At 42.2% G+C, this 20,241-nt stretch overlaps 12 protein-coding genes across 12 annotated transcripts; 3 read left to right on the forward strand and 9 right to left on the reverse strand.

The window, feature by feature from the left end:
• Positions 1 to 99: 99 nt before the first annotated feature.
• VTP21DRAFT_8724 (uncharacterized protein) lies at positions 100 to 1,075 on the reverse strand (the record flags this gene model as incomplete). The annotated part of the gene is made up of 5 exons (XM_069399606.1): positions 100 to 236; positions 300 to 401; positions 469 to 847; positions 916 to 995; positions 1,063 to 1,075. The coding sequence occupies 5 exons, from the start codon at positions 1,073 to 1,075 to the stop codon at positions 100 to 102; spliced, it is 711 nt and encodes a 236-aa protein (XP_069255006.1).
• A 188-nt stretch (positions 1,076 to 1,263) lies between these two features.
• Positions 1,264 to 2,651, forward strand: VTP21DRAFT_8725 (uncharacterized protein; the record flags this gene model as incomplete). The annotated part of the gene is made up of 2 exons (XM_069399607.1): positions 1,264 to 1,728; positions 1,809 to 2,651. 2 exons carry the CDS (start codon positions 1,264 to 1,266, stop codon positions 2,649 to 2,651), a joined length of 1,308 nt encoding a protein of 435 aa, XP_069255007.1.
• A 427-nt stretch (positions 2,652 to 3,078) lies between these two features.
• On the reverse strand, positions 3,079 to 3,942 carry VTP21DRAFT_8726 (uncharacterized protein; the record flags this gene model as incomplete). Its single annotated transcript, XM_069399608.1, has 1 exon — positions 3,079 to 3,942. One exon carries the CDS (start codon positions 3,940 to 3,942, stop codon positions 3,079 to 3,081), a length of 864 nt encoding a protein of 287 aa, XP_069255008.1.
• Positions 3,943 to 5,455: 1,513 nt separating this feature from the next.
• On the reverse strand, positions 5,456 to 6,362 carry VTP21DRAFT_8727 (uncharacterized protein; the record flags this gene model as incomplete). Its single annotated transcript, XM_069399609.1, has 2 exons — positions 5,456 to 5,899; positions 5,988 to 6,362. 2 exons carry the CDS (start codon positions 6,360 to 6,362, stop codon positions 5,456 to 5,458), a joined length of 819 nt encoding a protein of 272 aa, XP_069255009.1.
• Positions 6,363 to 7,895: 1,533 nt separating this feature from the next.
• On the forward strand, positions 7,896 to 9,500 carry VTP21DRAFT_8728 (uncharacterized protein; the record flags this gene model as incomplete). Its single annotated transcript, XM_069399610.1, has 4 exons — positions 7,896 to 8,100; positions 8,230 to 8,553; positions 8,617 to 8,666; positions 8,736 to 9,500. The coding sequence occupies 4 exons, from the start codon at positions 7,896 to 7,898 to the stop codon at positions 9,498 to 9,500; spliced, it is 1,344 nt and encodes a 447-aa protein (XP_069255010.1).
• Positions 9,501 to 9,854: 354 nt separating this feature from the next.
• On the reverse strand, positions 9,855 to 10,419 carry VTP21DRAFT_8729 (uncharacterized protein; the record flags this gene model as incomplete). Its single annotated transcript, XM_069399611.1, has 2 exons — positions 9,855 to 10,252; positions 10,311 to 10,419. 2 exons carry the CDS (start codon positions 10,417 to 10,419, stop codon positions 9,855 to 9,857), a joined length of 507 nt encoding a protein of 168 aa, XP_069255011.1.
• A 548-nt stretch (positions 10,420 to 10,967) lies between these two features.
• Positions 10,968 to 13,268, reverse strand: VTP21DRAFT_8730 (uncharacterized protein; the record flags this gene model as incomplete). Its single annotated transcript, XM_069399613.1, has 5 exons — positions 10,968 to 12,279; positions 12,362 to 12,689; positions 12,756 to 12,980; positions 13,092 to 13,146; positions 13,224 to 13,268. 5 exons carry the CDS (start codon positions 13,266 to 13,268, stop codon positions 10,968 to 10,970), a joined length of 1,965 nt encoding a protein of 654 aa, XP_069255012.1.
• A 338-nt stretch (positions 13,269 to 13,606) lies between these two features.
• On the reverse strand, positions 13,607 to 14,411 carry VTP21DRAFT_8731 (uncharacterized protein; the record flags this gene model as incomplete). The annotated part of the gene is made up of 3 exons (XM_069399614.1): positions 13,607 to 14,101; positions 14,167 to 14,256; positions 14,319 to 14,411. The coding sequence occupies 3 exons, from the start codon at positions 14,409 to 14,411 to the stop codon at positions 13,607 to 13,609; spliced, it is 678 nt and encodes a 225-aa protein (XP_069255013.1).
• Positions 14,412 to 14,778: 367 nt separating this feature from the next.
• On the forward strand, positions 14,779 to 15,504 carry VTP21DRAFT_8732 (uncharacterized protein; the record flags this gene model as incomplete). Its single annotated transcript, XM_069399615.1, has 3 exons — positions 14,779 to 14,858; positions 14,918 to 15,040; positions 15,102 to 15,504. 3 exons carry the CDS (start codon positions 14,779 to 14,781, stop codon positions 15,502 to 15,504), a joined length of 606 nt encoding a protein of 201 aa, XP_069255014.1.
• A 1,385-nt stretch (positions 15,505 to 16,889) lies between these two features.
• On the reverse strand, positions 16,890 to 17,093 carry VTP21DRAFT_8733 (uncharacterized protein; the record flags this gene model as incomplete). The annotated part of the gene is made up of 1 exon (XM_069399616.1): positions 16,890 to 17,093. One exon carries the CDS (start codon positions 17,091 to 17,093, stop codon positions 16,890 to 16,892), a length of 204 nt encoding a protein of 67 aa, XP_069255015.1.
• Positions 17,094 to 18,935: 1,842 nt separating this feature from the next.
• Positions 18,936 to 19,431, reverse strand: VTP21DRAFT_8734 (uncharacterized protein; the record flags this gene model as incomplete). Its single annotated transcript, XM_069399617.1, has 2 exons — positions 18,936 to 19,237; positions 19,326 to 19,431. 2 exons carry the CDS (start codon positions 19,429 to 19,431, stop codon positions 18,936 to 18,938), a joined length of 408 nt encoding a protein of 135 aa, XP_069255016.1.
• A 406-nt stretch (positions 19,432 to 19,837) lies between these two features.
• Positions 19,838 to 20,116, reverse strand: VTP21DRAFT_8735 (uncharacterized protein; the record flags this gene model as incomplete). The annotated part of the gene is made up of 1 exon (XM_069399618.1): positions 19,838 to 20,116. The coding sequence occupies one exon, from the start codon at positions 20,114 to 20,116 to the stop codon at positions 19,838 to 19,840; it is 279 nt and encodes a 92-aa protein (XP_069255017.1).
• Between the last annotated feature and the right edge of the window lie 125 nt (positions 20,117 to 20,241).

Consider the following 20,241-nt stretch of genomic DNA (forward strand, 5'->3'; position numbering starts at 1 on the left):
GATTTGTACCCGAACTAAGTGATTAAGATTGGATCCCAAAATATTTACAAGAAAGGAGAAAAGTAGCTTCGTGCATTCTTCACGTACATTTCGGTACTCTCAAAGATCAACTGTAGGTTTGGATTTGAATTTCTTTGCAGAGCGGTCACCTGCCCGGTAGCAAAACTGGTTCCCGTGCAGTGTGAAAATGGAATCCCGAACTTGAAAAGTGAATTGGTTATTTGCCTTTGGAATACCTGATGCATCAAAGATATTAGCAAAGTAAACAAGTGTAGAATGAACAAGTATTAAACAATTACTTTTTAGCTGGTTTTTCTTGGTGATGATTTGGAATATGTTTTCGGTTTCCTTGACCACGATACCGCTAACACCGAGATAGCTGGGACACTTCGATTTTGAAACTAAAACATAAAAACAAGAAAAACAAGGTTGAGATCTTAGCTCTTTTTAACCGGAATACAAGCAAACCTGTCAGACAAGCCCCGTGAAAATCCATCTTGACCACCTTTTGTGCAAACGCTTGTGCACCACCTGAGCCATAAAGCTCCTCTACGTATCCTTTCCACAATTCATGAAGGGGGACAAAGAGATCGTAATTCCTTGCCTCCTTGGGTATTTCATAAATCTTCGTCTTGCGTCGCTCTTTTGCGGACATTTGAGCTAGAAGGCGTTTATTCTTATTGCGCTGTTTTGTCTCTGAAGCTGATTTGAGTGGATTGTCCAGCATGACAGTTTTGTTGTGCACCTTGTCGTAATAGTGCTTGTCTTGTCCCATCTGGGAAGGAACTTGCGATTTGACAAAGGAGGGAGCGAATGTACGGGTAAGCGGATCAACGGGAGGAGGCCCCTAAGTTTAATTATTAGAGTGTTTGGTCATTAATTGCAGCATATTTACATTTTAAATCGGTCAATTACCGCATCAACGATTGCGGGATCACGCTTTATATAATCTGGGAGCGGGGTATAGAATGAGCTGCCCGAGGGAGTTTCTGCATCTATGAGGAAATCAAACTTAATTCAATTCATCTGTGCTTCCATTTCATATAGAGCGGATTTATGTACCTCGATTCGACATTTTGGAGAGAAATTGCTTCTATGCTCAATTGTCTCCGATATTCGAAGGATGAAGTAAACAATCTGATACGTCATTAATTTTAATCCACGGGCATATGAAATATCGCCCATATTTGATATGGTGCTTACGCCTTTTGATTTTTTGTTAAATAACTCGAGCGAAAATGCCCCCTCTTATACCAGTTGAAAATGAGCACTCTTCTCAAAATTAAAAGGCTTCTCACAAAAAGTGGCCAGCCAAATGATTTCAAGCTCAACTCAGTAAGAAGCATACAATCAAGTGACATCGACGATGTGGAAAAGACTAGATCAACATCTCCGCCAAATGAAGATGCCTCTCACAGAGTCGACATACCTCGAGCAGAGAGCAGGAAAGAAGACTCTGCTGTCTCTGAGAATCACAGAGAAAGGAATCATGGTGAAACGGAAGGTGAAAATCCTCCCGTGCGCGAGCGCCTCGACGATGCAAAGATTCGATTTTTACACCCCGCAGGAGTTAAGCGGAAGCATCGCACTGCGCTGGCGATTATAGGCAGAATTGGATTTGTGGCTAAAGGCTTGGTCTACGCCATCATTGGCGGGCTCACTTGTGCAACTGCAGTACGCTATAGCATGGCACCTGAAGAGCTGGAAGTATATGATGAATCGCCCCAGGTAAATTTCACATCTTCTACTCAATATTGTCCATTAAGGTGGCATAGCAAAAAAGGTGAGATAATAATCTCTTAAGACAGGGAGCTTTTATATTTGTAGGCGGTCTTCCTATTGGCGTTGCTCTCTTGTGTGTCATGTTTTTAGGTGTGCTCATGTACGCCATTTGGCGGTTTTGGGAGGCATTTACGGGACAAGGGGCAGACGCTAAATTCTCTCGCAAAAAGATCTTTTTCAGAACACGACTTGCTCCATTCGTGTCGGGATTGGTTTACACCGCATATCTAATCTTTCTCGGGAAGCTCATCATTAATGCCAAGCAATTTCAGGAGAAATCCAAGGAGGAAAAAACCCAGATTGCATCACAAGGCTGCTTTCCAACTTGTTGGCGAGAGAGTGCCATAGGCATTGTGGGATTATTACTTTTCGGCACAGCGTTTGGTATTGCAACTTTGACACAAATTATCAATGCGGTAACCAAACAATGGCATCGCGACCTAGATATGAGTCGCGTGCCCCGGTGGGTCGCTTTGATGGTATTTGCGGCCGGGCACATTGGATTTGCGGGGCGAGCGGGAGTTTTTCTTTTCACATGCATTCTAATGTTCAAAGCCATTTCCACTCCCGTTGACACGAGCCATTCTACGTTTGCGAATGCGCTCAACCAAAGCTTTCAGATCGGTATAGGAGGACAGATAGTGTTGTTCATAGTGGGATTTTTTGTGGTTATATATGGAGCATTTGCCGTATCGAACGCCTACTTCAAAATTTTCCCTACCCCTCCCCCTAGCCGACTCCCGGAGAGAGTACGTACCGAGACCGCCAATGAGTTTGGAGTGGACCCTGAAGACCCCCATGGCCCAAAGGTGGTAGAAAGCCCCAATGCCCAAAACTCCTCCCAAATGCAAGAGAGGACGCCTGGCTGAGCTAGCAAGAGGAATTAGTCAAGAAAATTAAAGAGAAAGAAGAAAATCAGGACTATCTTCGATTTTTATTTATAGGGGAGAGAGCATGGTTATTTCACACGACATTCCTCTTAAATTATTTTTTCAAGCCTTCATTGGCGAGTATACACATGCGTAGTTTCCAATGTATTATTTGTACCCTTTGTATGTTATGTAATGGCTTTGCTTTAGATCTAGAATACTCTATTATTACAGATTTCTTCTCAACAATAACCTAATTGACCGTCGGCTATACCTCAAGGAGGTTAATTAGAAATTTATAAAAAAGCAATTATACAAAATATACCGCCAAAAATAGTGTATATACAAAAAGTTTAAATAACTGTGAATCTTAATTAAAATATAAGTTTAAAAATAAATGACAAAGCTGCAAGTATAAAATTAGCAGCTAAAGGGTAATTTCCTCCATCTGACCACTTAGCTCCGTCAATGAATCCATCACTGAAGCGCTATTCTTTTTCAAATTCTCCCCTTCGCGAGTCTCCTCCATAAAACGCTTGTGCAAATTCGTGCTCATCTCCTCCAGGTGTTCCATTTCTAGTTGCAGCTTAACTCGGCGCTCAGTAATTTCGAGGATTTGTTGTTCCAGGCTATTGGTCTTATTGCCGCCTCCCTCTTCGCAAAGGTGGAAGTCATGGTCTATCAAACTTGTTTCTCCGGTATGAGTGGAATGAATCTCGCTGGTGCTGGAGGTAAACGATGACACAGTGCTTCCACAATCGTCCTCACTAGAGAAGGAAACTCTCCTCACCTCGCTGGGCTTTGATGCAGCCGTGGGATTAGGCTCCCCGTACCGAGTACGAACGAGGCGAGAAATTTCTTTGTTTGCGAGGTGCAGAGCCTCTTCAAGTTCTGAAATGCGCTGATTTTGGCGTGAACGCTCTGCGAGATATTCTTCATTGAGTATAGAGCGATCCTGTTGCACCTGCGTAATTAACCTTTCCTGCCATGTCTTGAACCGTTCATCCATACTCGAAATTTGCTCCGCCATCCCTCTCATTTCGCTCCGCAACTGTGCGTTTTCATCCTCCAGATCTAATAATTTTTCCTCACGCTCTGTGAGCTTTCCCGATATTAAGCCCAAAGTAACGTCCTTCTCTCTGTAAGCGCTATGTAGCTTTATAAGAAAATCCCGTGTGGCCTCAGGATCTTGTCTCTGCAGAACTGCATTATATTCGTCAGGAGAAATGAGGTCAGCATTGCTAGACGGTGCAGCTTTGCCTACCAGCCTCATATTGGAGAAAGAAAACATTATATAGTGGGTTCAAATACAAAAGTCGAAACAAAGGGATATCGCCCGCCTGGAGCAAACCAAAAAAAAAAATTACGAGCAATTGAAAAAAAAAAAGAAAAGATAACAAGTTTATGAGCCGAGCAGAAAGGAGAATTATTTAGTTGATCTTAGGATGATTTTCAGTTATAATCCCTTTGGTGGAGAGAAGGAAGCTCAAGAAGACCCACGGCAATAAAAGGGAGAAAGGGAAACAAAATCAGAGAAACATTATTACACTATATTTTGCCCCCTTTGTTTGAAGATCGAACATAAGCAGAAAAATTAAGGCAATCAGTTTTGAATTGCACTGACTTGGACCGTTAGAGCAAATGATCCCAACCCTCGAGCGATGGTGGCAAATTGTGTTGATGCGGCAGTTCACCACATTTTCACCCACCCATCTTCCTGAGCATGTTTCGAGTTAGCCCAAAATCAGCTGGCTAGTGCGTATAAGTAGTTGTTGGCGAATCTTGGGTTTTTCATTTTTTGAAACCTCGGAAGCACGGGCAGCCTAGTTTGAAAGACGGCTGATGGCCACCCTTACATTTCTCCTCTATAAGGCAACCACTGCAATCAAAACGTCGTTGTTGTTTCGGGTGGGTTCCTTCTACACAGGATCCCTCTATTCATGAGATTGGCTCTTTAAACGAACACGAAAAATTATCCCACGTAGATTCATATATATTAAAGCACAAACTCTACCTACCGCAGCTGATATTTTTGTCGTCCTTTATTCATGCTTCTCCTGGCTTCTAATCTTATTGAAATGAAAGGATTTTGAAAAAGTACAAGGAAAAGCGGTCGAGTATAAGAGTGAGAGATAACCCTGCCTATCCAGTAATCTGAGATGAGTGAGATGATATATAATCTTTCTTTTAAAAACGGAATAAAATCTTCTTCAATAACAAAACTTCTGACCTGACCTGTTTAATATACTCTCCTAAGATATCAATTCCCCATCAGTCTGTTTGTCATGATATCAGTGCTGTGGCTAGGTTTTGTGGAATTCATGCTGCGTAGAAGCTATTAATAGAGAGACTTCGGAAGGACACTCTTTATACGCTGTAGAACATGTGTGGTCTATATTTTTGTAATTGGCAGGATATTAATGACATTGATCGCAACAAGACCACCAGAGTATTCTTTCTCTCTCTATAACCACAATTCAATCTCTCATGAAAAAGTATATCTAATAAAATCGTTGTGGCCCTTGAGTGAAAATTTTTAAAACGGAGTTGGGGCCGGAATTGTTCCAGCGCCTCATTTTCAAACAGAATATGCCTCCTTTTCCTAGTCGTGGATATTGGCATAATACAAGTCGTGTAAAAATGTGTGATAATTAAGGATGATTGCATTGAGTGATGGGAAGGTTTTGGTGGAGGGTGTTATTCATAATGATACAAAATGCTCTCTTTTCTACTTCTTCTACTAGTGAGATTGAAATCTTGGATATATTTGTCAAAATATAGAATTATATATAGGAATATAAGTGTCAAGCATAGCAGGTAAGTGACACATCCTTCACGACAGCTTGGATGCCACCCGCTTTATCCCATCGGATTGGTCCGTTAGCCCACTCTGCTGTCCCTGGTGAATCGCTCCCATCCCATAGTCCAAATTGTAAAAATGCAGGCTGTTCAGGAAAACTGCACTCGTCTTTTCCCCGTTTTTCTACCCCACTCTTCTTCTTTTTACACGTTTCTTCGCGAGTCGTCACGCGAATGAGCTTTTCATCTATATACCAAGCTATATACTGTGGCGTTCTCACAATCTTATATCGATGGAATCCATCGTGGACGGGAATACCCTCAACGCGGTGCTTTCCGGAATTCACATTATATAAAGGCACGCCTTTGGAGAAAAAGTTCGTCTGAGCCTCTAAGGGGCGGCCACCCACCCACTCATAGTCTATCTCATCCCCATTGGGGGCCATTAACTAATAGAGTCAAAAAATAGAGTAGAGTAAAGCAAAATAGTTTTTAGCTCAGTTTACAGAGGGGGTCAAAAGGAGAATGAATACATACAATAAAGGCCGTCACTGCTCCTCCAGGCTCTGCAGTTTTAAGTGTGATCTCTACGCTTCCATATTGCAGCATAAACTTTGACTTGAAAGTCGGTCCTCCCCCCACAAATTTGTTATATGGTCCCTCTTCATTCTTTGCAGGCGCATACTTTTTAGGGGGTGTTAGATGTAATACCAGACCCTCCTTCGTATAGGAATAACGAGCATCGTTCTCCTCGGTGAGGACATCAGTGCCACGAGCCTTGGTAAAATCTACGTAGAAGGACTTGCAATTTACTGGCAACTTTGCACCCTTATTAGAGTGTGGAGGTGCGCCAGCTGAGGCGTATATAATAAACAGGCATAGAAAGAAGAAAAATAAATCTATACGAAGCATGCTGGGCCTGAACAAAAATAAAACGAAAATCAGAATAAAATATAAAGAGAAACGAGAAAAGAAGCTGGAGAGAAAAGAGACAAAAAGAAATACTTCTCTCACTAAGATACATAAACGCAACTCTTGCAAGTTTCCATTTTCACGGTTGAGGAGAATGTTAACGTGCAAATTGCAGGCGCACGGTTTACCTGTGCAGTGGCGATCATCTCTCTACTATTGAATCTGCTTGAAAAGAATTTGGCGATCAAAACAACAGGAATTCCAAAAATTTTCTCCATTAATTTGAGCCAAACGAAGAAGCACCCAGAGCTCTTCTAGAGAATTAAACATATACTCCCAGGAAAATGCTTACTATCGCTTAAAAATTCCCTTATTGGATCGTAGGCTGTGCGCTCGTAGAATATGTTCCGCCAAAGTCTCGCTTTCTCTATTTTCTTCGATGCATGGTCAACGCAACCTTGATACTTGAGCTCGCAGGTATTTCCGAAAAAGCCAGAGATGAAAGTTAGCCCAATAAAACAAGGTTAATTCGGGACCACCACCTATATTCAATGCTCACAACGTGCTATATTGAGAAAGATGAGGGCAGAATGCACTGGAATAACACGAGGAGTGAGGAATACTCATGCTGACTTGTCAAGCTGCCACTATTTGAGGACTGTTTAAAGAATGAGAAATGGAAAAGGATCAAAAAGGGCCAATATCCTGGCAAGAATTACACTTTCAATTCGGCCAAACTCAATGTGTGGGCAGGCTAGGAATATTGCAATAAGCAGCTCTTGAGCATTTTGAACTCTGATATTCCAACATATCAAAAGACGATCTAACAATGAAATTATAATATACCTTTTGAGGGGATTTCTTCGTTAATAAACTGTGGAGATTTTAACTGTCTAATTGGCATCAAGTTTCTCAGAAAGAACTCAAATCTGGCCTCCCAGGGTAAAATAAGCAATCTAATATAGCTTTATATTATGATGATTTTTTTATAATTAACGATCGATATAATGACCAAGTATGATATTTTGGCATCACCAGTGTCAAATACAAAGTTGATTGAAAATTTTCTCATTTCACATCTGCAATGTGTGTCTATTTTCAGGTGAAGAAAAATTATAGTCGATATTGCTCTGTGCTGACAATGGCCCGCGTGGAACTTAATGATTCATCTATATATCGGTACTTGTGACTGTTTAAGATTCACGAAATCTAGTTCCAGAGCGATATTTCCTCTTTAAAATATTCTGTACTCTTGCCTACATACCCCTTTGGCTTAATTACGATGTATTAAGCTGGCATATTTTTTCACTAATCAATTATAATGCGCCATTTTCTTTCCAACATCTTATTGTTTGCTAGCTTTTCACTGCAGCGCACTTTTTGTTGCACTTGATTTCACTAATTTGAGAGGATTCGATTGAAATACAAAATATAGAGTGACGTCATCCCCTGTATTTTGGTATCGAAACTACCCCCCCTCACTGTACACTTTGTGAGTTGAATTCCTACACTTAGATTCCAACCACATCTAAAATGTCGTTGGCTGCGCGATTATTCTCACGTCGCATCTTGTCGTCTCGGGTCTTCACCCCAAAGCGCACTTCATTGCGCATTCCTTCCCTCCTCTCCCGAGGCATGGCTACTGAAGCGACTTCTTCGATGCAGCTTCTCGAGGATGAAAAGCACCACACCGAATCTGAATCCGGCACCATTTCACGCCATTTCACAGTCAATTTTGGTATGTCCGATCAGCTAGTGTCAAGATCTATATTGATATTTCTCGATTCCTTGTTCCTAAATTATTTATATTTTTGAGTCTAAATATTTATACATTTGATGTATTAATTTTTTTTCTCTTCACGTTTAGGCCCTCAGCATCCTGCTGCCCACGGTGTGCTTCGGCTGATTCTCGAGCTCGAAGGTGAGGAGATCATCCGCGCTGATCCTCATATTGGTCTGCTTCATCGTGGCACGGAGAAGCTTATCGAGTACAAGACCTATGTGCAAGCTCTTCCTTATTTCGATCGCCTCGACTACTGCTCCATGATGACAAACGAGCAGGCATACTCCCTTGCGGTTGAGAAGTTGCTGAACATTGATATCCCCATCAGAGCTAAATTCATCCGCACGATGTTTGCGGAGATCACTCGAATCTTGAATCATAACATGGCTGTGATGACGCATATCATGGGTAACAATACGATATTCTGCAATAGAGTATGCGGTGTGTTCTGACATTATTTCCACCATTTAGACGTTGGTGCCTTGACCCCTTTCCTTTGGATGTTCGAGGAGCGTGAGAAGGTATGGTTGCGTCTATTACTATGCTATTTTTTTTTCGTTTTCCTCATTCCATACTCCACTTCAACATAGCTAATGGAATTTTATGAGCGTGTGTCTGGTGCTCGTATGCATGCTGCCTGGGTTCGTCCTGGTGGGGTTGCTTCCGATCTTCCTCTTGGACTACTTGATGATATCTACGCCTGGGCGCAGCAGTTTGGCGATCGTATCGACGAAGTTGAAGAGGTTGTCACCGCAAACCGTATCTGGAAGGCACGTACGGTCGGAATCGGCAAGGTTACCGCCCAGAAGGCTTTAGATTGGGGATTCACTGGGGTGATGCTGCGTGGCTCAGGTGTGGCCTGGGATTTGCGCAAGACGCAGCCTTATGACGCCTACGACCAGGTAGAGTTTGATGTCCCAGTTGGAACCAACGGTGATTGCTATGACCGCTACCTGTGCCGTGTAGAGGAGATGCGCCAATCCCTGCGTATCATTCAACAGTGTTTGAACAAGATGCCTCCTGGCCCAGTCAAGGTTGACGACTGGAAGATTTCCCCTCCTCCCCGAGCCGCGATGAAGCATGACATGGAGGCCCTCATCCACCACTTCAAGCTCTTCTCAGAAGGATACTCCCCCGCCGCCGGTGAGACATACACGGTTATCGAGGCACCAAAGGGTGAATTTGGTGTGTATCTCGTTTCGGATGGAACCAACCGCCCCTACCGATGCAAAATCCGCCCCCCTTGCTATGTGCATCTGTCGGGCGTAGATTTCATGGCACGCGGCCACCAGCTCGCAGACATGGTTGCAATTATCGGCACATGTGATGTTGTGTTCGGCGAGGTGGATCGTTAGAAATGGATGTGTTTTTTTTTTTTGTTTTTATATAATTCTTCTTTTTCTTCTCCCTCTTCTCCTTTCTTCTTTTCTTTTTATTGTTCGTTTCATTATCCTCAAACGATCGAAAACTGATTCTTAAATAGAATAAATATTCCATGACTCTGATACATTTATCCAACTGAACCCGAGTTTTTTGCCAACTTACAATGTCTTGCTAATGATGGGTATGAAGGGGAGAGGAAATTTGATAAAAACAATTCTCCCTTTCGCAAGGAAAAAAAAAATGGATGATATTAATAAAATGATATAAGCGAAGGAATGTCTACAAGTAAAGGATTGGTATATACACGAAGAAAACATGCGTAGCCTCTAAGTAAAATGTAACAGCACACCAATCACCATGCTGGCCATCCCTATCAATACCTGCATCCCTCTGCTTCTCTTATTATCGGTTGATGCAGCATAGATACCCTCATTCGGCCGCAGGACTATTACCTGGGTTGGGGTGGTTGTACTCTGGAGAAGCGAGCTGTTGAATCCCGATGTATGATGCAAAGATGGCAGAGAGCGGCAGGGATCGCATTCTTTGTCTTTCTCCCGATCTTCATCGTCACTTAGTAGATACGACTTTATGTAGTCAAGACGTGGAAGAGATGGCTGGTCACCGTTTTCGATGGGTGGAGCACCTGGATCAGAGACGCGTTGGCGTAAAAAAAAGAGATCGTCCCTGCACCGGTCGGGACAGTGAGATGGCGACAAACTAGATTCTAAAGCATCGAGGTATGAGTTTACACCGTTTAAGCCGAGAGATAAACTAGAGCTTACCTTTGATTTCGATGGCATTGACCATTGCATCTCTTTCTATAGTTGGGGAGCAAATGGACACCAGAAGCATTAAGGAGAATACCCAAGACACGACGCAGAAGATATGCATATGATACGGAAGGACGGGCTGTATTTCATATGAGACCAAGAGCAAAAATGACGTGAATTGAGATAGGCTGGCCGGAGGTAAAATGGAATTAATAGCGAAGGATAAAAATAAAATGTAGCGGAACTAAGTTATGGTTTAGTTTGCTTCAAATCCGAGTCCGAAAAGCTGGAAATACATTTTTGGGTTCAGAGGGAAGCCGAAAGCCCAACGGCAATGATCTTGACACCCGAGTTTTCTTTCGAACTTTGAACTTTTCCAAGGTGGGACAATCCTCGTGAATCTTGCGTGCGAACAAGTCTACTAGCGAATAGAGACTAAATCCACTTCAAAGCGTGAAGGAAACACGGGAAAAGGGCAGGAGTAAACCCTCATGTCCATAACATTGGTAAACTTGTATTCAGGATCTGGATTAAGAATAAAAGGGCTGCAAGAAAAAGGGGACGGACACAATAATAAAAACTTAGTAGATGATAATTGAGGTGATATATAAACTACTTCGACCATTATTACTAGCAATAATAATGAGGCTAATAACAAAATAAGCTTGCTCAATTCTCCTTCTCCTCCCCGAACAAATGCACCATATTCTTCACAAGGTTTCCCTTCGGGCGAGCTGGTGATTCTCCATTTTCCGACTTGGGTGTATCAGGGACATGCTTTTCGTCGTGCTCCTTTCTCGGTGGTTCCACGACTATTTTCACGTCAGAAACGGTTTTGGAGGGGGGCTCCTTTTTCACTCCCTCCGTCTTTACAGCTTTTCCCTCCTTTTTATGCTCTGGAATCGACCCCGAAGTAACTTGTTTATCGGCTGCTTTAACTGTTTTCTTCACTTCTGATACTCTTTTGGTGGTTTGTTCTTTCTGCAAAGGCGGTTTGGTGGGTTCTCCTGAAGAGGGTTTATTTGGCTTTTTCACGATGTTTGTGGCCCCAGCGGTCGGCTTCGCGGCCGCATTTATTGTAGGGAGAGGGTTTTTCGCTGTGCTTGTTTTTGCAGCGGTAGGCCGTGCACTTGTTGACACACTACGAGACGCGCCTGTGGATATAGAGGTAGATGGAGGTACCTTGGCCGCTGCAGCACTAGCAGCGGTAGGCCTCATCAACGAAGCAGAGACTGATCGCACATTTGGGCTTTTTGCTCCTGCACTAGTTGTGGATGGTTTACGAAACGCGCCCACGTTAGAAGAGCGCTTGGCATCGACGGAGTCAGTAGCACCTTCTTTTTTAGCAGAAGAGAGGCTGGGGGTGTTTAGCTTCGTCGTACTAACAACTGACTTTTTCAAAACACGACCTGGAGCACTGACACTAGAAATGGGGCCAGTGGGCACAGTAGGCTTCTTTGGACTAGCGGAGGCTGAGGGTTTACTTGTTACTGAAGTGGTACCTCCCTTCGATGTCACGGGTCTTGATGCTGTTGTCTTGGCAGTTGCAGACGACGTTGCTTTGGCTGCAGGTTTAGTAGTAGCTTTGCCAGCATCGCCAAGCTTGACCTCCGTCTTTTTCAAAACTCCAGAAGTCTTTTTTGCATTCCCAGCTGGTCCGCCAACGCATTTCTTTTCTTCTGGCCTTTTCAATTCCTTCGTGGAGTTTTCTACAATTTCATTGGCATCCTTTGGACTTTGCACCTCTTCTTTCTCCTTTTTAAGGGATTTCAGTTCTGGAAAGACAATCGTGATTTCCCGGAGCGCACTCTTCTCCGAATCACTGCCATGCCCGGCATTCTGCGAGCCATCAGTTCCGAATAATGCACGAATACTCCCAGGGGATTCTACCCGTGCTTTAATGGAGTCTGTAGGCCCTAGAAGAGCGCGCCAACTGGAAATGGCATCTTCCTTTTCGAGGATGAGAGCATATACTGGGGCACTAAAACAGCAAATGAGTGGTAAGCATCGATAGGTAGGGAGAGGGATGTGTAACCATCCTACAAAGATAGCACAAATACTACCTGCTCATCCATGTTGTCAAAGTCTCATAAAAGGCCTTTCCTTCGTGCTCTTTGTAAAACTCACGTGTCTGTTCGAGAGTCAGTGTTAGCTCCTTCTCGGATACTATCTCAAACCCATTTTCTTTGATCATCTTTAGAATTTCGTCCTTGCGCCCAACACTGTATGCATCTGGTTTAATGAGCGCGAGGGTTCGCTGAGTGGTGTTGAGAGGATTGGATTCGAGATTTTCAGTAGCTGCAGTGGCAGGAGCAAGCTCAGACTGCTCTTTTGATACAGTAGCTTGGTGATCTCCTGTAATACTAGTTAAAGTGGCTGGTTCAGAGGAAACTAAAAGCCGTCCCAAGTAGTTAGCTCTCCCAGTTTTTACAACCTCTGAGACTTTATTTTTCTTACTTGGGGACTCTTCATGTTGAGCCTCCTCTACCTCCAGTGCCTTTTCATGAAGTATCACATTGTTCTCTGTTCCAGTAGTATTTTCCGAGGAAAGTTTAATATGTTCCCCTTCCTGGAGTCCATCGGCTGTATTATCACTAGCCTGCTTCCCTTGTTGGAAATTGTCCACGTTTACAACTTCGTTTTGCAATTTGGCATCCTCTTCGAGAGCTGACGACTCAATAACTACAAGTATTTCCCAGGATATAACCAAAACAGGTTAGAGCTTATCGCTCGAGAGTAAAAAGGCCAAGGGCATTTTCCAAAGACTTGGAAGGGAGAGTTTTTTCTTCCTACCTTCCTGTGCTCCTTCACCCCCGAGATCAGAACCATTCTCTTTTGAGGTATTTTCCTGTTCACCAAGTCATGTATAGTAAACCCGATAAGTTAAAACTATGCTCTCAAGAGGAAGAGTCGAGCAAAATATACCCCTGCTTCGTTGGCTGGCTGAGGTATCTCTAAGTGATCCGACATGGGGACGTTGCAGCTGATGAGAAGTAAAGATGGTTTTGTGAAGAAAACGAAAGTGAGGCAATAATGGAGAAATGGAAATTTAACGCGTTTTCAACTCCTGTGAACATCGGAGTCCAGAAATAAATTCAGGATTAGCCTCTGCGTGCTTAAAAGGAAAAGAAAATTTATATTATACACTTATGAAAAGGTAGGAAGAAAAGAGTTGAAAAGCGATGAGAGAAGAGACCATATCTAATGGATTTAATGGAACAAAAGGAGTACAGGGAAAAAGGAGTGAAAAAGACAACGAAGAAAAAAGAAGCAGTAACAATATATTCCAGCAGAAAATATAAGCATACTCATTCAGAGGGGGGAGGAGGTGGAGTTGGGCTCCTAGATACCCTGCGCGCAGACGAATATTCCCTCCTAGCATGCCGCATTCCCGTCAGTCTTGGAACAGACATGCGCCTATCCAATCGGATAGGACTGTGCGGTGTAGGCAAGTCTCCGAGGGCAGGAAGGAAACCGTCATAGCAGGGTTCAGGCAAGAGCCAGTCACGCAAAGACCCACGCCTAGCCGCAAGACGCTCCAGAACCCGTTCAGGCCATCGGTCCGACGAGTTACGGCTGCTTCTGCCTCCAGACGCAGTGGCTGGAGGTGAGAACAAAGGATGTTCGATCCATGCCGTCTCATTCCCACTGCTACTGCTACTCCCGGGAGTATCATCATAATTGGCCCCTCCGACATAGTTCGCATTATTCCCCAGCAAGGTGTGCAAAAGAGCACGATGGCGAACTTGGGTCTCAGCACTTTGGTTGTAAGGGTGCTGGCGAGAGTGTTTGTGGGCAGTTTCCTATATTTCAGAATGGCAACATGAAAATCAAGAACATTTACAATTTTGCAGCATCGCCTACTCACTTTTATCATGATCTCGAAGAGCTTCCTCACGGTTCTGTCATTGATATCTAACGCATCCGCGAATTCATCGAAAGTGATAATGTTTTCATCCTAAACCAGAATGGTTAAAATAAATAATATCTTCTAAATCCTGTGCCATTATGTAACACCACCTTCTCCTTGATTTTCTCCAAAACTTGTTCAAACAGCTGTCTAAATTTCTGCTTCAAGAGGTTGTCGTAGTGTTCGTGACACCATTTTCCCATGATACAGTAACGCTCAACAAAGTGAAACGATTAGAACAGAAAATTGGAAAAATATAAAATCGTTAAGCAGAAATAAAGAGAGCAGAGAAAAAGCGTGGAGAAAATAGAGTCAAGGGGGGCAGAATGAATGAAAACAGATTGACTGGTTTTGCAGCGTATACTAGAGAAGAGAGCGAGACTTTGAGCAGGATCGTGACAGGGAGGATCGGAGAGAATGAGTAAAAAAGTTAATAAAGAAAACGAAAAATAAAGTGCGCAGCTTGAAAATTTTATGATTGGCTGGCTATTAATGACATCATTATCCTTTTCATTTAGCCCTCTTCCTTTTCGTTTTTTTTTTCATGATCATTTATTGATTTGAAAAAAAATGCGTGGCCGCCGTATCTTATACGTTACAGGCTTTGCTTCAGACGTACGAGCTAGAGATTTGGCATATGAATTCGAGAGGTATAGTTCGAATTAAACGCACAATTTTGCTCAAATTAATACATACCTATTATTTTCAGATATGGACCCTTAGTGCGCTGCGATATCTCCAGGTCCTATAAGGATGATCGCCCAATTGCCTTCGTTGAGTTCGAAGATCCGAGAGATGCGCAGGATGCATGGCATCAATTGCATGGCCGAAGGTACCCATTCAAATTATTCAAAACAATCTTAGTTATATGCTCATTTACACTGAATTCGTAGAGTCGGAGAATATCGCATTCGGCTTCAATGGGCAAGGAATCCTCCTCGATATGACCGTAGACGTAGCCGCAGTCCTCCTCGACGAAGGCGCTACTCTCTTTCACCACGTCGACGCTACTCGCCTTCACCACGTCGACGCTATCGTTCCCCCTCTCCTCGAAAATACTCCCGCTCACCTAGGCGCCACGAATCGCGCTCACCCCAAAAACGTGAATCACTCTCTCCGAGAGAGCGATCTCGCAGCCCCCGCTCTCGTAGCCCGCGCTCACTTAGCCCACGTTCTCGAAGCCCATCTCGGTCTCCATCCTCCCGCCGCGATTCCCGTTATTCTCGCTCTCCCAAACAGAAGTCCCCCTCTCTTTCCCCTCGCCCTCAAGAAGATAGAGAGGAAGAATCCATTTGAGTCGATATGGATTTTCACAGTGCAAATATAAATAAAGATGACTGAGGAAAAGGGTAGATAGTTTACCCATTTTGGAACTAGTCCCTCGATCGCTTCATTCCTTTCATACATTTTTTTTTTGCATCCAATTTTTTTTCATTTTACTTAACATATTCTCTCCACGTTATTTTGCACCGTGTGCTTTCTTCACTCACAAGTAAAATAAAAAATAGAAGTGAAGCGGATTGATCACGGATATTTTAAGCTAATTCGACATGGCCTAGTTAGCCGCAAGAATGTTTGAATTAAGGTTTTTAAACTCGAATTTCTCCCTAACTACTTTGTATATGTGATATGAAGCAAGCAAAGCTGTCGACTGATGGGAGACACGTGGGACCAAGACTACCCCTCCTCTCAAGATTTGCACCAGAAAGATGGAGGAGCATGTAGAGCCATTAAGAAATGTTCGCGTTTCTTTATAATTCGATAAATTTTTACCAGTAATTGAAAAGAAGATATAATGTCTTATATCTCGTTTATAAACAAAAAAAATGAGTAAATAGCAGTTAAAAATAATATATAAAAATGTCATTATCTATTATCCAAGCTTTCATCTTTTATAAGGTTTCACATAAAAGTAGTAGTGAGCAGCCGAGCACTATGTGGACCATGCATAGGGAAGACTTTCGAAGTCTATACTGCTATAACACATTGATATATGCGCCAAGCTTTACTTTTTTCAATGAACCCAGGTATCCATTTTGGACTCGATGCCCTGGTACCCAGAAGCATCGCTACTTTGACAAGGCGACTCAATAATAAGTACAACTGGATCCATCAGAGCATCCGTCGGAATCTCTTTATTACCTTGAAAGCATAATGCCAAGCTATTGGGCCTTCGCTAGGAGAGCTGCACCACGAAGTTGCTTAAAAGAAAACACTGCAAAAACTCTTAGAAACTGCTCTGGTATCCCATATTTGCAAATGGAGACTTCCTCAGGATCCTTCTAAATTTCACAGCCACTCGATATTAATTGCATGTTACTAAATTATTGAAAGCTACTGAGTTCTGGGAAAAACCCTGATGAATGGTTTTTATTTAAATATTTTTTTTTAAACTTTTAGAGAAGTTTGAGACAACTTGAATATTTCATAATTTATTAATAAAAAGGCATTTGGCCAAATAAATATAAGGAACGTGTAATTTTCATCAAGTTATAGATTTAGCAATTTTATAATACTTATAGCCATAAACTTCTACTACATAAGTTACTATGTAATTAAGAAGCTCGTATGTTTACAAGATAACTTTTTTTAACCAATTCAACAATAAAATAGACACCGTCCACCTTAACTGAATATTCGTGCATACAGCTCGAACTAATTAAGAGCCTTCAGTTAGTGGATCAATGATCACCAGAGCAATCCACTTCACAATCGCGAGTCTGGCAGCACACGCCGTGAGCTCCATTCCTCCAGCACCTTGGGGTACACACGCGACTTGCTATTTGAACATCATCACCGTTTGCAGCTGGCGCTGCTACTGTGGATGGTACAGCCAAGCATACCAGCATCAAAAAAAGTAGCTGAATAACTGCCTTCAATTGCATTTGGGATAAGGTAACTTTTCTTTTTGGTCAAGAATGAATAGTGTTGGGGTAGATCTTTTGGCTGCTCTTATGGTTGAAATATCGAACTTTTTATAATGAAGCTAATGTATCACATCGGGAAAACATAGACAATACAAGTTAAACACAATAATACTATCAAAATATTATAAAGTTATCATATAATAAGGTTGGTGTAATGACCGAATCTTATAACAATAAATATTCTCACAATGGAATCAGTTAAATAATAAAGATTAAGAAATGATCAAAGCTATGAGCTCCAAGGCCTCCTCCCTCGTTACTGCGCCATTGAACAATATAGTGCCAAGTTGACACTGCCAAGAATACGGATAAGCCGTGTTCGGAGATTAGAGTAGAGCAATAAGCCTACGGATAGTTACCGCTTTGTGGGTAATATTTTACTTAGGCTGCCAATTGCTGGGCTATTCGGCATCTCCTTTTTTCTTATAGATTAATACGTTGTCTCTTTCTTCGAGAAATCTGTCGGTTTGTCCGTAATGAGGGGCGCATTGAAAACCGGTTGAAACATTAAGATTAGAGTAAGAAATAAGCCTACGGATGGTTACCGCTTTGTGGATAATATTTTACTTAAGCTGCCAATTGCTGGGCAAAACGGCATCTCTTTTTTTCTTATGGATTAATATGTTGCCTCTTTCTTCGAGAAATCTGTCGGTATGTCCGTCATGAGGGGGCTCGTTAAAAAACGGCTGAAGTGTAAGGGGTAATCTCGGTTTCGAAAGCTCGGTAGAATTCCGCCGTCAGTCCATTCGGGCCAGGTGACTTTATCGGGACCTACCGAACGTCTTTCCTCACGTAGGTGAAGTATTATGGTTAATTTTTTTAAAAAAAAAATCAGTGGAAACTCTTTGAAAAGATTGTATTTTCCCTTTGGATGTGAGTACTTGCGTCCTGTGGTTTATATACAAAATATCGTAAAAGCGAAAGGAGCTTCTTAGCAATATTATTAAATACAAGTGCTAAATCTTGAAAAGCTAAATACTTGGAATGGATTATCTAGGTATTTTATGCTTTCTCGAGATTGAAGGTGATTTCTTGATAATTGTCGATCTGGATTGATGAGTTCTTTTATCATTCCTTCTTGGATCTTTTTTCATCTTTTTTCATCTTTTTCCCTATATGCCTGTTGTCATTGCCCTATGATAGAAATAAATAAATCATATAGAAATTTATCTTTGATTGTAAATTATGTTCTGGTCATTAGCTTACTTTTTTTTTCCTTTTAGGACGCGAGATCTTGCTACTTATTTTTGTAGCCGCTTAATATTACTTGCTTGTTGGTATACTATTGATAGCGGTTGAGTCCTGAGAAAAAACGGCAAACTCTCACGGATGAGTGTCGCCTACGACTAATGCAGTTCCCGATTTTTTTTAAAGAAAGACCTTTATTGAAAAGTACCCTATCCTGTTAAAAAGGTAAGGTAGCTTCTATGTCAAAATCTCCCAGGTAATGCTCCTGGCCTACCTTGCAGAATCTGGAAGATAGAAGGAAAAGTAAGAAAGAGAGAAAGAAAAAGATATAAGTGGAAGAGAGAAAAGGTGATGAGGAAAGAGTTAGGAAAGTATGGAAACAGAAATTAGCTTAATAAAGAAGGGGAAAGGAATAAATGTGAGAGGGAGGGATAAAAAGTTGTGTGCAACGGTATTAAGATAGGCTGCTTATGTACATGAAATAATGAAGAGAAGGGAAGGATTGAAAAAGTAAAGGAAAGAAGAGAAAAAAAAAGAAAAAAGGAAAAATATGGAAAAGGATGATAGAGGGAGTGGTATTAATATACAGCGGTGAAGGGTTGGGTGCAGTTCTCAAGCCGGAGTTGGGACTGGGATTTGATCTTCAGAGGTGTCCTGGGTGAGAATCACAGAATCATCTATGATGTTCACCCAGTTTCCCCTTGACCATTTATCGATAAAGTCTTTTTTCCGATCCTGTTTCATTGCCATCGCCCACTTGGACTTTATTCCTCGCTTCAGTTCATGGTCAAATTTTTTGGTTATGGCTACCGGGTTGGGTTGGGCATCGTCCAGCACTAATTCAAGTCTCGAGCGGTATATTATCCACAGGGCTATGTCGTGGCCCAGAGCAACCACTTTGTTGAAGCGTTGGTCTATTTGTTTGTCTTGTCCAAACAGTATGTCTTCTTTCGTGGATTCGTGTGGCAGTATTCCAATTATTCGGCAGTTTGTCTCGTCAACTCTTTGCCAGAGTTGTGCGATAGCTGGGCAGTCTAGAAAGGCATGGGCAATTGTTTCGGGTATTCCTAAGGAACACCTTTTGCAAGTATTTGGATCTCCAGTCCATTTGCTAGTGATGATTCCGGTAACTATTTTATGCTTTATAAGTCTCCAGCGAAGGATTCTGTGCTTGGGTTCTGACGGACGACTTTTCCACCTAGCTCATGCCTTCATCCATCTGTCAACGTCACAGGAAACGTCTTTCCATTCCTCGGTGATTATGGTTGGCGTATCCTGCTTGTATAGTCTCCCAGCTTTGGTGGTGTAAGCGGTGGTCTCAAACCCTGCAATAGAACATTTTGTTAAAGGAAAATTGTGTTCGTTACCGACAAGGGGGATACGCTGTGTGGGAGTTTCGGCGCGTGCTACCCTCCCGATTTTTTTTTTTTGTTAAGGGAATTCATTTTATTTTAAAAATAAGATTCCATATAAAGTGATAAAGTCGACAAAAATAAAATATTTCTGCGATAAGCTTAATTATATTTGGGCTTTAGTTCTTCGACAAGCTTAATGTATTCTGCTTGAGCATCTTCCTTACTCATTCTTTTAAGATCATTCCAAGCATTCCATTTATATTTGGCTTTGAAATCAAACATGCCAGGCGCAGCAGTGTCATTATCACCATTAATACCTTGTTTGAAGAGAGCGTACAACTTCAAGAGCTCATCATCTGTAGGTTTAGAAGTAAACTTTTTAACATCTTCAGATGCTTTAATAAAAGTGGCATTTCCAGTAGATTGAGCGTCAGTCATTTTGAGAAGTTCTAGTGCTTAATCGATTCTTGTGCGTGCTATCCTCCCGAGTGACTTGTGACTGTCAAGGTGACTTGCCCGTACCAAAAACCAATTTTCTCGTAACAAAGATGTTACGGGCGAAA

Source organism: Calcarisporiella thermophila (assembly GCF_041956535.1).
Source record: "Calcarisporiella thermophila strain CBS 279.70 unplaced genomic scaffold VTP21scaffold_4, whole genome shotgun sequence".
Taxonomy (NCBI): Eukaryota; Fungi; Calcarisporiellomycota; class Calcarisporiellomycetes; order Calcarisporiellales; family Calcarisporiellaceae; genus Calcarisporiella; species Calcarisporiella thermophila.